At 35.4% G+C, this 14,201-nt stretch overlaps 1 protein-coding gene across 1 annotated transcript; it reads left to right on the top strand.

The window, feature by feature from the left end:
• The first annotated feature begins 350 nt into the window (after positions 1 to 350).
• LOC134754257 (uncharacterized) lies at positions 351 to 6,560 on the top strand. The gene is made up of 2 exons (XM_063690463.1): positions 351 to 642; positions 4,816 to 6,560. Exons 1-2 carry the CDS (start codon positions 554 to 556, stop codon positions 6,551 to 6,553), a joined length of 1,827 nt encoding a protein of 608 aa, XP_063546533.1. The 5' UTR covers positions 351 to 553; the 3' UTR covers positions 6,554 to 6,560.
• Positions 6,561 to 14,201: the final 7,641 nt, after the last annotated feature.

The following is a 14,201-nucleotide window of genomic DNA, read 5'->3' as shown; positions in this document are numbered from 1 at the left end:
TGCCAAGTCAGTGCAAAGTTATCGTGGTCCGAGTCTATACATAAGGTTCAAGTCCTAGCTATGTTTGATCTTACAAAATTTCCACTTAGTAGTTAATGTAGTATAATTAAAGGGTACAAAAAAGAGTTTAAATATGCAGATATACGAAATTGTATTAAGTTTTTAAATTATAATAATCGATAAGGTGATTTAGAAATTAAGCGGAAGTGATGAATAGATGTTATATACATTTTCTATTATTAGATTACCATCTTCAGATATCTGATCTTAAGCGTGCATGATGATCCGTTATCTCCGGACAATGCATTATCGATTGCGACATGCCGATCCAGTGAACAATGTTCTGCGACCTTAATACTTAGGCACGTTTCGCCATGCCGCTGCAAATAGCTGATGTTTTCAAAGCAAATTAACATTTATCGCTCAATAATTAGTGGTCACCATTGTAAAAGAGTCATTGCCAGAACGGCTACGCTCACAGCCAATTTAAATATTAACGCTTTTTTTTCTAATTAGTTGTTGCATGTGGTGTGTAGCGTCCGAGTGAGCTAAGATGTTGGCCGTGTGCTTCCCCATCCTTGTGTCTTTGGCTGTGGCAGCTCCAGGAATTTCACGTACATGCTATGATTACTGCAATTCAAAGTAAGTTACTTCATGTATTTCTTTTTTTTTTCACCACACCTGCTCGATAGGCTCTCTTAAGGGTCTCCGGCAAGCTCGGTTCTCCATACAAACGTAGTTCCGCTCTCATTTTAAAACGACTAGCTAGATTGCTCTGAAACTTTGTACTTACAATAGGATAAGGTATATGTCTGTATTTAGTTTATGTAGCTTCAGATACCATAGTTAAAAAATACAGCGAATTTAAGTTTTTCATACAAAACTTGTTTTTGCTCTATTTCGTTTGTTTAATAAACTGGAACTAGATAAACTAATTTTAGACCTATATATACCTCATGTCATTGTATGTGCAGTTTCATTACAATCCAACACGTAGTTTTAAAATGAGAGCGTCTACGTTTGTATGGGAAGGTGCAATTCGGCCGAGCTTGCCGGGGACTCTTAATCTTTTGATATCGGTGTGCAAAGTTATCCTCTACAGCGCAAAGTAATTTAATTTGTTTCTTCATGATAGCTGGTAGGGTTGACTTGGAACTTGTAAGCGATAATATGGAATGAAAATATTGAATAGCATACTTCAGGTAATATTTACTTAGAATTACCTCACGGTGTATAATTTTGTGTATAAAAGCATTCCTTAGGTTAAATATAGTTAATTTCTCTAAGACACAGGTAGGTATTAAAATGGAAGTATTTCAATCAATTGTCAACAAATATAACACGCATGAGATTATTTGTTTAGTCTAAGATGCAATAGCGAATTTCTGCACGTGTCTGTGTTTCACGGTTTCACCGTTGCATTGATCCTCATAGAGCTATAATAGTTTCCGAAAAAATCGGGCAGTAAATAATTTTTAAAATCCTTTATTAATGATCCGATTTTGAGTAATGATACTTTATGACGTTACATTCGCTTTTATGTGCAATGCAAGCCACTATCTATAATTCAAAGTACTAAATCGTGTCAACCCTTAAATGCATAGTAATGTATGTATGCACACAACAAAAACCATATAATTATTGCATAATTAGATAAAATCTATTTGGTCCTGATTTTGATCGTAAATTAATACACATTCCGTTGTTTTATTCAAATTTGCGCAGTATTTAAGTTTACAAAAATTACATTTCAATTAAGTCGACATGGCGGAAAATTGGGAAAAGTTGATGATTTTTAGTAAGTATGTAATTAAGGCGGTTTTTTTCGGGGTTCGCAATTATTTATATTTAAAATCTCTATTATAGGTATATTACAAATAGTATAAATTTCTAATGGTAGTAAGATTTTTTATATCTTTTACCAATTATTGTATAAATTTACATAAATTATGATTTACCCTATGTAAATTCTAACGCTGGTTTAGCAGTGAAAATCGATGTTTTAATTTTTTTTCCAAAATCAGTAAACAATTATGTTAGACATATATTAATTTCAGGCAAAAAGAATGAGTCATGCATTTAAGGGTTAAATAAAATATATCTATGAGGGTATGTAAATGAATAATAACTTATTACAAAAATGAGAATAAACGCGCAACACTCAAAACAGATGCCGCTGCATACGTTTACGTTTTATTTTTCGTATGTTCGAGTTAGGTTTAGAATTAAACTAGCGACCCGCCACGGCTTCGCACGGGTTACACAAAACCTTAACAAATTATATACCTAAATCTTCCTCATTAATCACTCTATTGATAGGTGAAAACCGCATGAAAATCCGTTCAGTAGTTTTTGAGCTTATCGCGAACACACCTACATTCACACAAACAGACAGACGGCGGGGGACTTTGTTTTATAAAGTGTAGTGAAAACAAATTACATCAATTTCTTGTTAATGCAGCAATACACAGTAGTAAAAGCACACGGCAACAAAAATCCCTTGAAGTTTGCTGTTTTATATTTTTATCTACGCAAGTACGCACATAATCGTTAATGCTCTAAAATGCGATCAGAAACCGTAGTAAATGACCAGCATTATTACAACCAATTTTACTATGAGAACTTTCTTATCTGTGGTAGTAGGTAAAATCTGTACTTTAATTACATTATAGATTTTTGTAAGGTTATGAGTTAAATTTGGAACAGCTGTCGGAACTCAAGCTCAAGGTGGTCATACTTACTTTACTCTTTGGGGGTCTCTCTCTATTCTAATATCCATAGATATTAAAACAGTTATCGATACGAAACGTCAATTCAATATTTTTATTAAATATAAACCGCATGACATTTGATCTCGAGTGACATGCGAATAGGGACTTCATTCTTTTGTCTATAATTTAAAAATATATTCGTCTTGACGGAGGATCGAATTGCCGCCATTACGGTTGTCATTTTGTTTGTTGGGTTTTTGCTGTTACGAAAGTAATATTGTGAAAAGTTGTTTGTAATTTACATTTTAGTTGAAAATACGAGTAGTTTGTTTCTATAATTGTTCAAATTTATTTTCTATTGCATTTTTTTAATATCTATAGTCTATAGATATTTTACAGGTAGCACTAGTAGCAATGCAGGTCATTTCCCTACGACTTCTGACTGAAACTATCTTAGAATACTTATGATACGTGTGTAGATAAAGTAGTGTATACAACTGTACATAATTAGGCCTTAAAACACTCGTGTGATTTCTATTATGAAACTCGCTTTCGCTCGTTTCATAAAACCACACTTGTGGTTTAAAGCCTCTCATTATGTATCAGTTGCATAAACTACTATTATCAATCAGTCTCGAGCATAAGGATTTATATTACGATTAAATGCACACTATTCATATCACTACCTACTACCTACCCCATGTGTACCGAGTCATCGTCGAAAACTAGACCGGTAAAGTAGCACCATATGTACTGTAAATAATATTCAAATCGCATAAGTAGACCCGAAGCAGCTAACAACTTTTAGACCGGTCTCCTTATCACGTCGGACTAGTGCCCCAAAGTTAATTGTCCCTAATAGAGATTATTAAAGTTTGGTACACCTGTTAAGTTTTATAATTATACTGCATAAAGTAACTATATAATACAACATAAAATGATATTGTCGGTTGGGTTCGGTTGTTATTTCATGAACATAAAATGCTTAATAATAATTCGATGTTGTCCTCCGTCGCCTAGAAGGAGTAAGCGAATCGTCCGTGACATATTATGAAGTGGAACTAATACTGATGAAGGCCAGAACGGAGGAACACCTCAACGACACATCAAAATTTTTAAGGTCGAGTTCTGATGATGTGTTCCACGAGGAATTTGAAACTCCTCAAATCTTATAAGCATACTTATTAGAGATTCCTTATTTTCATTTATAACAAAGCATTTGCATAAACAGTGCTCTTCGGTAAAATGTAACTACTGATGAAGAACCAGAACTTCCACGGAAAGTACCTATTTTACGTGACTGTAATTGTTATGGGATGCACTACGGTCGTAAATAATTTAACTGGCATTTCAAACAGTATTGTGAAGTAGACTTACTGGCTTGGCTTGGCTACTGGACAACAAATAAATGGCAAGTTTTTTTAGAGAATATACACTAGGTACGCATCACATAAACATCAGAGACCTACCGCGAAAAACAAAATTCAAATTTTTGTTTCGTTCGTTTATAAATAACATTTATTAAGGCAAGGGATGACAACGACTAATTATATTTTTTTAATTTATAAACTTTAGTTACCTACACATTAAATGTTCAAAATGGGTTGTGAAACTTGTGAAAATACGTACAAAAACTTGTAAGAGGGGTCTCAGGAGAATAAGGCAACAAATTTCGGATGTCTTGATGCGGGATTCGAGCAGTGTGCGGTACAAGCATATGATATGACATGATATGATATGATTTATTTATCTCACAATATACAATTGCACTTAAAATTACACATGGTAAATTCTTAGGAATTTATATTTAGTACAAAAATGTTTGTGCCACACAAGTGCCGCACACTGGTGGAATCCTGCCTTTAAAGTATCAAGTGAGCCATTCTGGCTAAAAACTGAATACAACCTAAGTACTTGCACGTAGGTATGCTACAAGAACTTGCAACATAGATACTCAATATGAAATAATAGAATACCTATACCAGTAAAAATCCCTTAAGTAGATTGATTTAAAAAAGTTTTAGTGGGTTTATATTATTAGAAAATATTTTACTTTATTATAAAATTAGAATAAATTATGTACTTGTGATATTTATTTTTCCAGAGAATCCGAAGCAATCAAAAACATTGTGCCCCTGGAGTGTAATTGTGCGGATTTTCTAAATATTGTGATTGAGTCCGAAGAGTCATCCACGCTCACTCTAGACGATACTGGCGTTTACTTTGTACCAGCAAAAGTTCAACTCATCCAAGACCAGTTTAATTCTCAGCCATTCTTCATTTCAAACCCGACAAAGTTATTCCCAAAAACAAAATATAGAATAAATAGAGAGTATGACTCTTCAAAAGTGCCCGTAAATGATCCCTTGCCTTCGCAGAGCGCACATATTGAAATATACAAAAAGACGGAAACAATTTCACGTACTAGAATAGATGAGGAATCAGGAAAGTCACCACTATATTTAGATATAGAAATTCAGGATTCGGCAAATACAGATACAACAGCTGAACAGAAATATACCTTTATTGAAGATTTTGAGACCACCGAAAAGACTTTGGTTAAATGTCTCGACTTTCAGATTGTACATTACACAAGGCAACATGGATTTATGAAAGAGTTTCAGGAATTTTGGGAAGCCAGAAATTTATACAAATATGAAAACTGGTCTGATTTGGATGTAGAGGAAAATATTCAAACATGGTGTAGTGAGCCTGCTTCTATAGTACAAAAAAGCCTCCTCGAAATTAAGGAGGGGTTACCCAAAAAAGAGCCTAATTCCAGGTCCATTAATAGAATTACAGATAATGTCAATAAAACTGACATAATAAATCAAACTAACGAAACAATCATGCCAGAGTTTACAGAGCCAGAAAAAACAACATCCCCGTTCGGTTCTAATACCCTGTATGCTAATGTAACTGAATCACATAAAGCGGGTAATATAAGCACCGAAGCAGATACTATGAAGAAAAATGTAACGGAAACATTATTTACTACATACAATCCGATCGTAAAGTGGGCTGCCATCAATACGAATTCTTCCTCCAGTTTAAATACGGATAATATAAACGAAATACAACATTTAACTTTCCCTGCAGATGCACTGTCTGGCACAACTGCGACTACCACAGACGATGCGTTAATAGATTATCCGAACAAAACTAAAATTACGACGACCACCATTAATACATTATTTGCAGACAAATTAGAACCAAATAAAACTACGTCAGTAGAACCAGAAAATGATTTAGTCACTATGGGTTCTGAAAATGTTATGCACACCTACGTCCCAGTTTTAACAGATGTTAAGATACTTGGTGACAAAGATGACATTCACATCTTAAATGACAATACATCTTTGGTACACATCTCGACCACCCCTTTAAGTACAGAACAATCCCTAGGAACAGAAACTATCATTGATAAAGATATTTTCGATAGTGAATCGTTAAACGAAAACATTACTCCACAGATTTCAGTTACCAATGCTAACTCTGAACTTCGAAGTGCGTACGAGGAAAATGAGATAAAGATACCGAGAATAATAACCAAGGAATGTCAAAATAATACAATACAGACTATAATAGACGGCATTGAAGAGTTACCAAATAATGATTTCACAGATAATGAGACCGACATAACGGGCCGTCTTTATTTCGTTTCAAAGAAAGAGCTTGTTCCAGTGCGTTTCGTACAAACAAATGGTGGTACCATTAATTTGGGCATAGATGGGCCCGAACTGTGTGATAAATTAATCCACAAAGCTGACAAAAAATCAGGGTTACTGACTGCCTTGTGTGAATATATACAAAGTGACATGTATCGAAATAAAAACCCATAAGACAATATACCTTTTTACTATACTGTTATTATAAGTTTTTGTTCAAACTATTCTTATAGTTTTTATTTTGATTTTTAAACGTTTTAATGAAGGGCAAATGCAATGAAAAAAATCATGTACGGAAACTAGATTTCCGAGCGGAGACTCCAAGAAAACCCTTAAAGTTGGCTCGATAGAAAAAAAATCACGAAAGCGTTTACTTAATTTTCATTTTATTTGAATTGTGTAACGTTACCCTGCATACCACAGCAATAAAATTTTAATATAAAATAGCTAGAGTTAGGCCAAGCTAAGTCGGAAGGGATTCTGATAGCCCAGACTGCGCAAGTGTTATTTAAAAACGTCATAATTTCATAGAAGTTTGATCTAATTCTAGTGACAAACAAAATTTTAAACAATATACTTGCAGTGGTGTTGAGGTAAATGTAAGTAAAACGTTAAAACCCGCGCGATCGCCAAGTCTTCCTTGCGCGGCTTTACGCGCCCTCTTAAGGGGCCCACTGACTATCAGTCCGCCGGACGATATCGGCCTGTCAGTTAGAACAAAAATTTGACAGTTCCGAACAACTGACAGGCCGATATCGTCCGGCGGACTGATAGTCAGTGGGCCCCTTTAAGAGGATAGGGGACGATCGATTCTTCATACAAACGTAGTCCTCATTTTCCTCCCTGGATATTGACATTATGGAAAATATTTTTTCCTCTCACTAGCTCGGAAAGGCGTCTTTTATCCTTTAAGACAAGCGGGTATAAACGCATATTATTCACTAGTGGGGAAAGTAGGTAATTTGACCTAGGAGCTTTTGACAGATAACAAAACGTAAAACGCTCATTAAATAAATGGTTTGAGAATTTAATAAAAATACCAAATTTAGCTTTGTTTAATGATTTTAAACCTTTAAATTCCATAAGAAACATTTGTATTTTTTTTATAATGATGTTGAATATAATTCTGAACGCACAAGCTGAGTCGATGCCATTTCAAAACGCATCGTCAGAAATGTCAACAATTTTTTTACATAATGTTATACTATATTGATGATGATTATAATATTAACCTTATGATGATTATAATGTGTACAAAAAAAGACTTATTTGTTTATGAGCTGTTATTTTGCGTGTTGTACTTTCCTCGCTGTAGTGAGGTGAAAAGTTTTGTGTTACACACGGGTGCAAATGTATTTTACTTCTCGTGTGTTAAAACACTCGCTATGCTCAGGATTCTATACAACTTTGCATCCAACTTTGCTTTGTTTTTACTACAAATAACTAATACACAATATGATGTATTTTAATCATAGCTATGATCACCGACCCGACCGTTTGATTTTTTAGATTTTTAGGTTTCCGTTCCTTAAAAGGAAAAAACGGAAAGGAAAATGCGGTTAGGATGTTTTAGGGACACAGCCGCAATGGTTTAGACAGCTATTGCAAAGACCGAAAACCGAGATCCGCTTAGGGCCACCCGAAACGTCCCGAAGAGGCGTGCGTACCTACTTCCAAACAGGGACCCGCCCAGTATACCCTTCGAGGGTTTTGGAAGTGGTATTTCGAGGCTTTGCTTACCAAAGCAGATGCTAACTAAAACCCTTTCATTTGGCTTTTTAAGCGCTTCATAATAAGGGTAAGGTGATACCCGCGCTAACCTCTTGAAGGGGTATCGATTATTAATTATATTTTATCCATTATTATCCGTTTTCAACATTTCGTAAAAATATAATCAAATATTGCTTATTTATGTTTAAAGTGAAGGAGTGGGTGTCTTAATGTCTAACACGTTGACAGCACAGGTGCCATCATTTTTTGAATTAGGAAGGGATACCCTTTCATTTTAGCGGTATCTCTTTCCTAGAGCTAAGTCGAATGAACGGGTAAGCAATTCAAAGGGAAAGCCAATCGTTGGAGCTATTCGATAAACGACTAAGCCATTTTAAGGCTTTTTGTCTGGTAAGGGGTTGACGGGTCCCTGCTTCCAAAAGTAAATTTAATGCTGAGGCCGAAGGCCCGAAGCGTCCAAGCGAGGCACGCCACGGCCGCGTAGGACCGAAGGCCAGAAGCGTCCGAGAAAGGCGCGCCTTTAGGTTCACCATATGGGTTATTATAGCTCTGAATTCGCAAAACGAGCGCCATCTCTGTCAGCGGTACATTCAATTCCAAGTAATGGCTTCTTTCCTAAACATCGATATAAAAACTATGCATACAGCTACAAGTATTATAGTTGCAGAGGTATTTGCCACCGCGCTATAACACTTTTAACCTATTTTTTAACCGACTTCCAAAAAGGAGGAGGTTATCAATTCGACCGTATTTTTTTTGTATGTATGTTACCTCATAACTCCGTCGTTGGTGATCCGATGTTAAAAATTGGTTTTTTGTTTGAATATGTAGTCCCAACTTGGTCCCGTTTTTGAAACGTCCACGAGAAATCCAGGGAACTCCTCGAATCTTATATGCATACATATAGTGATTTTTGTATTATCATTAATAAATCAAGTATTTACGTTTAGAAAAAGTGAAATTTAATGAAGTGGAACTGCTGATGATGATCAAAACGAAACTCTTTAACGATGTATAGTTCACTTTAACGATTTGTCCTCTTCGTTATGTTTACTAAGCCAGAAAGATTAGTGAAGAACATTTTTATGAAGGTTTATTAGTCTGATGTTGGATTCCATGAGGGATTGAGGGATTGAGGGAACTCCTCAAATATTATAAGCATACATACAGCGATTTTTGTATTTTCATCAATAAACTAAGCATTAACAATTAAATAGTGCCATTTGACAAAGTGGACATGAAAAAAATTTGAACTAAAAAGTAGAAAATAAAACATTTTTAATAAAAAAGAAAAACCGAGATCAAAAAGGATAAAATAAAATAATATTATTCTTTTTCTATGCGCTAGCAACTGATACATTTGAAGTCGGTTCCAAGCCAATGAGTGATATGTATATGATGCCTAATATTTGAGGAGTTTCAATACTCATCATATACTCGTTCTTTCTTTCTTATCAAATTCCACCAGGTTTGGCATTCGATTTGACGGTGTTGATGCTTTAAAAATTTGGCTTGGCACCGATTTTAAACGTATCAGTTGCTAGCGCATAGAAAAGGAACAATATTATTTTATTTTATCATTTTTGAAGTCGGTTTTTCTTTTTTACTATTAAAAATGTTTTTACCAAAGTCTAGTTTTGATAAAGTTATCTATAAGGAATTAAAATAAAAGGAACTCCTCAAATCTTATAGGCAAATCAAGTATTTGCATTTAAGTTGACACTAAATGGGGACTTAAAGTACCTTTTTCAAACCCCATGATTACTTTAATAATAAACGAAATATTGATTAGAAAATTGATAGTTTATTAGTTCTTAAGGTATCCACTTATATTAAATAGAGGCCTGAGTTGATATCCTGTCAAAGCATATAAGTTGTTTATAACTTATAATTTTGATGGAAAAAAGTGAATTTGCTATTTTTATTATGAACAATAATTTCTAAATAAGGCTTTAAAGTCAATCAATTTTATAATGGCCATCGGCCACCTATGCTTAAATTTGATATGTAAACTATTTAAATTATCCTATAGCATAAAATTTAAAGTTGTTAGCATCAAATCATTTGTTCACCTCAGGGCCCTCCCCCTCCCCCTACTAGGTAGATGGTGTGGTTACTGCATATATGCAACTGCACGAGGCCATGCGCTTGGTGAGGAACAGATGCCTATGGAGGAACCTGGTCTTCAACTGGCCTCAGGTGGACATGTATAATACCCGTACCAAATTGTATTGCTGTACTCCAAAATATCATCTTGTTTTCCAGTAGTATGTTAATGGTGGATTAGGATAAAGATTTTATTTTTTATTTTAGGACAATTTAGACAATTTAAGCCGGGCTCCAGTATTACAATCCTATTATCCTACATAAAGACAAGCTCTTTTTCAACTATTATCAAAGGAAAAGGTGGTGGTGCTGATGTAGATATTGTAAATTTACTAACATAGGTACATATTATTAACACATTCGCTGCCAAGAACCTGCCAGATGGGTTCATTTTGTATTGGAAATGGGGTGCTTGGCCCTGAGAGTGTTAAAAAGTTTACACAAAAACAACAACAACGCTAGTGAATAATAGCTTTTTTTTTACTCGTTATAACCTTACCACTGTCATAAGTGCCGCTAATGTTTTACAGGGTATGAGGATTTAGGTCAAACTTACATACTCATTTGAGATGTACCACCACTGTTTGATGTTGTAAACTTGGTGGTTATGTAATTGCATAAAATTGAAGTTGCAAAATAGAGGACTCTTAAAGGACAAATACAGGACCACCAATGGCACCAATGCAATGCATATGGAGTTCTAGCAACCGTACCATCAGAAACAACCGTATGTTGGGCTGCTCCAGATTTTCCTTGCCCTACCTCTCTACTTCTCTCCATGGGCGTAGCCACGGTGGGGCAAGGTGGGGCAGTTGCCCCACCCTGATCTCTGACCGCTTCTGGTCTCTGACCAGAAAATTAAATATTAATTTAGGTAATTTAAAAATTACTCCGCGAATCGAACGCGCATGCACAGAGATCGTGTCTTTTATAGTTTTTTGTCTATTAGAGTTATTTGCGAATTCCGGACAAAGTTAAGGTCAGTCCAGACGGGAGCAATTTTTCGCCAATCTGATTAAATTGTCTGATGAAATCAGGTGGTGCGGACGCAAACGCCAATATGGCTCGCTGATTTCGACCACCGATTATGACCGATATTACTGAAAAAATTGTGGTGCATACACAAGAATACCAATTTATGACGCTAGTATTCTCGTTTAGGGGCATTTGTTCAATTTAGAACGCTCAAATATTTAAAAAATAAAAAATATTTAATCGATTTAAAAATGACCCCCAAATACTAGCGTCACAAATTGGTTTTCCTGCGTCCGCACCCCATTTTATCGGTAATATCGGTCATAATCGGCAAGCCAAATTGGCGTTTGCATCCGCACGGCCTGATTTGACCGGACAATTTAATCAGATTAGGGAAAAATTGTCTCTGTCTGGACAGGCCTGAAGTTAGATTATTTACAGGCTTTTTTTCTTCCTTCTTAGTACCTATTAATTATTAAATCTACCCTAGTCTTGTGCTATTCTCACAACTACAAGATAGTAAGGAATTTTTTTTTCTGTTACTACTGCACTCAACCCCTGGTTTACCAATAAAAATAAACCAGGGTTCGAAACAAAACAACCTACGTACACTAAAACTAATAATTGAAATACTCCGTAAAAGTATCGACTCCAAAAAAAAATCTTTCAATCGTAATATGATTTGCCTTATGGGAATATAGTTCAGATCCGGAAACCGCTTTCAACTTTTAGTATGTTATTTATTATTGGGTTTCCAAAACTGCCGGGAGACAGCGGCGCCGGCCATCTACTTCAGCGGAATGACTCCCGCCTCTTTGCGAATATTCCATATTGCTCCCAAACTGCATTGCACATACACCATGTGGGGTATTAAATGAAAGCCAATTAAATATTCTTTATTAAATTTCTACACTGTAGTAGTTTAAGAGCAATTTACAAAAGAAATGAAAATGACGTAAAAAAAAAATTCGATTATTTGGGTTTTACAACCAAACCAAAAGTCGGACGTAAAGGGATGTACTACAATATTAAAGATGATGTCTCAAGCCATACACAGATATCAAAAAATCAAAATCAGACCAAAAATGAAAAAAAAATTGTACCAAAATATAGGTATTTGCCAGAACAACTGCATTAAAGTATAAAAAAATCTAAATTGGTCATTTTCAAGTTTTGGAGACCCAATACCATGCCCAACAACATACTAAAAGTTGATGGCGGTTTCCGGATCTGAACTATCTCTTCGACCGTTTCCCATAAGGCATAGTACTATTTATCCGCTCCTCTTTCCCCTAACCCTCACTCTCCTGTAGATCGAAAATATTCGAGCTGTTTCAACCGTACCCTGTATGGTAACAGGGTACGGTTGAAACAGCCTCAACTACTTCTGCCCCACCCCTTAAAAAATGCTGGCTACGCCCATGCTTCTCTCTCTCTCATCTCTATAATTAACTGATAGGATTTTAGTTTAAACGTTTATTAAACAATTAAACAGTGCCAGATTAAGGCAGCGCGGGGCCTGTAGCAAATTCTATCATGGGGCCCATGGATTGATTTAATTTTTTTGGACGAAGTGAAACTTAGGCTTTATACGGCCATGATGCGTAGGTGTGCGGGGCCCCCAAACGCACAAATGTGGCATTTGCTACTTTTGCCACATGGCTAATCTGCCAGATGAACTGGCCAGGAAAGGTTCAGAAACACCGGCATATGGACCCGAGCCAATTATGCCCCTACCAATATCCTACATACACAACCAGCTAGAACAACATCACAGACAACTGCACAACAAGTACTGGAATGAAATGAAGACAGGCAGGCAAACCAAAGAAATTCTACCGGAACTGAACCACAAGCTCACCAAAATATTACTGAAAACACCAAGAAGCCAACTATGTAAAATAGTAGGATTAATAACAGACATAACACACTAAACAAACACCTACATAATATGTGTTGTGTATCTAATTACATTAAATAATAATATACGAATATAGATATGCTTTATTTGATAGCTCAATTGATAAGTCAATGAATTCAAATTGACATTGTCCTCTAGTCATAGATAGCTAAACCATGAAGGCCTAACAATATGGGTAAAACTGACAGCCCCATGTGCAGAGTGTGCATGGAAGAAGAAGAAACAACAAAACATATTCTCTTAGACTGTAAACAGGTAGATGTATATAGGAGCAAATACCTAGGGAATCCATGCACACTAAAGGAAGCAACTAGCAACCTGAAAACTTTGCTAGGCTTCGTGGAGGAGCTGGGGTGGTTAGAGTAGCGCTACCTCGTTTCACGCAAAATAGGCACATTGGATGTCGATTTGCGGAAAATGCCCAGCAAAACTAACTAACTAATCCACTACTGCAGTTGTTTCAAATACAAAAATGTTATTATACAGTAGAAGAGTACCTACAAAACAAATGAATTACAATTTTATTACTTTGTCTTGTAGGAAAGCTAATTTGTAATGTAACTATACTATAATTACGAATTATTGATAAAATGAGCATCCGTCATTGCCAAAACGGGTATCATGTATTGAGACAACAGTAACCAGACAACCTCTTCCAGACAATGTTTGGCTAGTGGAGACAAGGCGAAAAGAAAACAATTACTTAATGTGAGTATGATGCAGTAAAAGAAAAATAATAAAAATAAGTATAGTAAGGTGCATTGGGGTAACTTCAAAAGCAAGATAATTTTGAAAATGGCAAATAATATGACATTTTCAAACTTATCCCGCTTTCGAAGTTAGCCCAATGCACCTTACTATACTTATTTTTATTATTTTACTTACTTACTATTTTAAATGAGTCAAAAAGTGGAAGAATAGTATTATGTAAGTCAGGACTTCTAAATTTGTTCAGCTGAAACTAGAATAACATCGTCACATTATCAATCGCCGATCGTCACTAATTCATAGCTGGCAAATAATCGACTGCAACAAATTCACTTTTTTCCAGCATAAGCATAATGTGACTTGCTTTTGTAAGTTAACAGA

The sequence above is a fragment of the Cydia strobilella genome, chromosome Z (assembly GCF_947568885.1).
Source record: "Cydia strobilella chromosome Z, ilCydStro3.1, whole genome shotgun sequence".
In the NCBI taxonomy this organism is placed as follows: Eukaryota; Metazoa; Arthropoda; class Insecta; order Lepidoptera; family Tortricidae; genus Cydia; species Cydia strobilella.
This window is presented reverse-complemented; position numbering and strand designations above follow the sequence as displayed.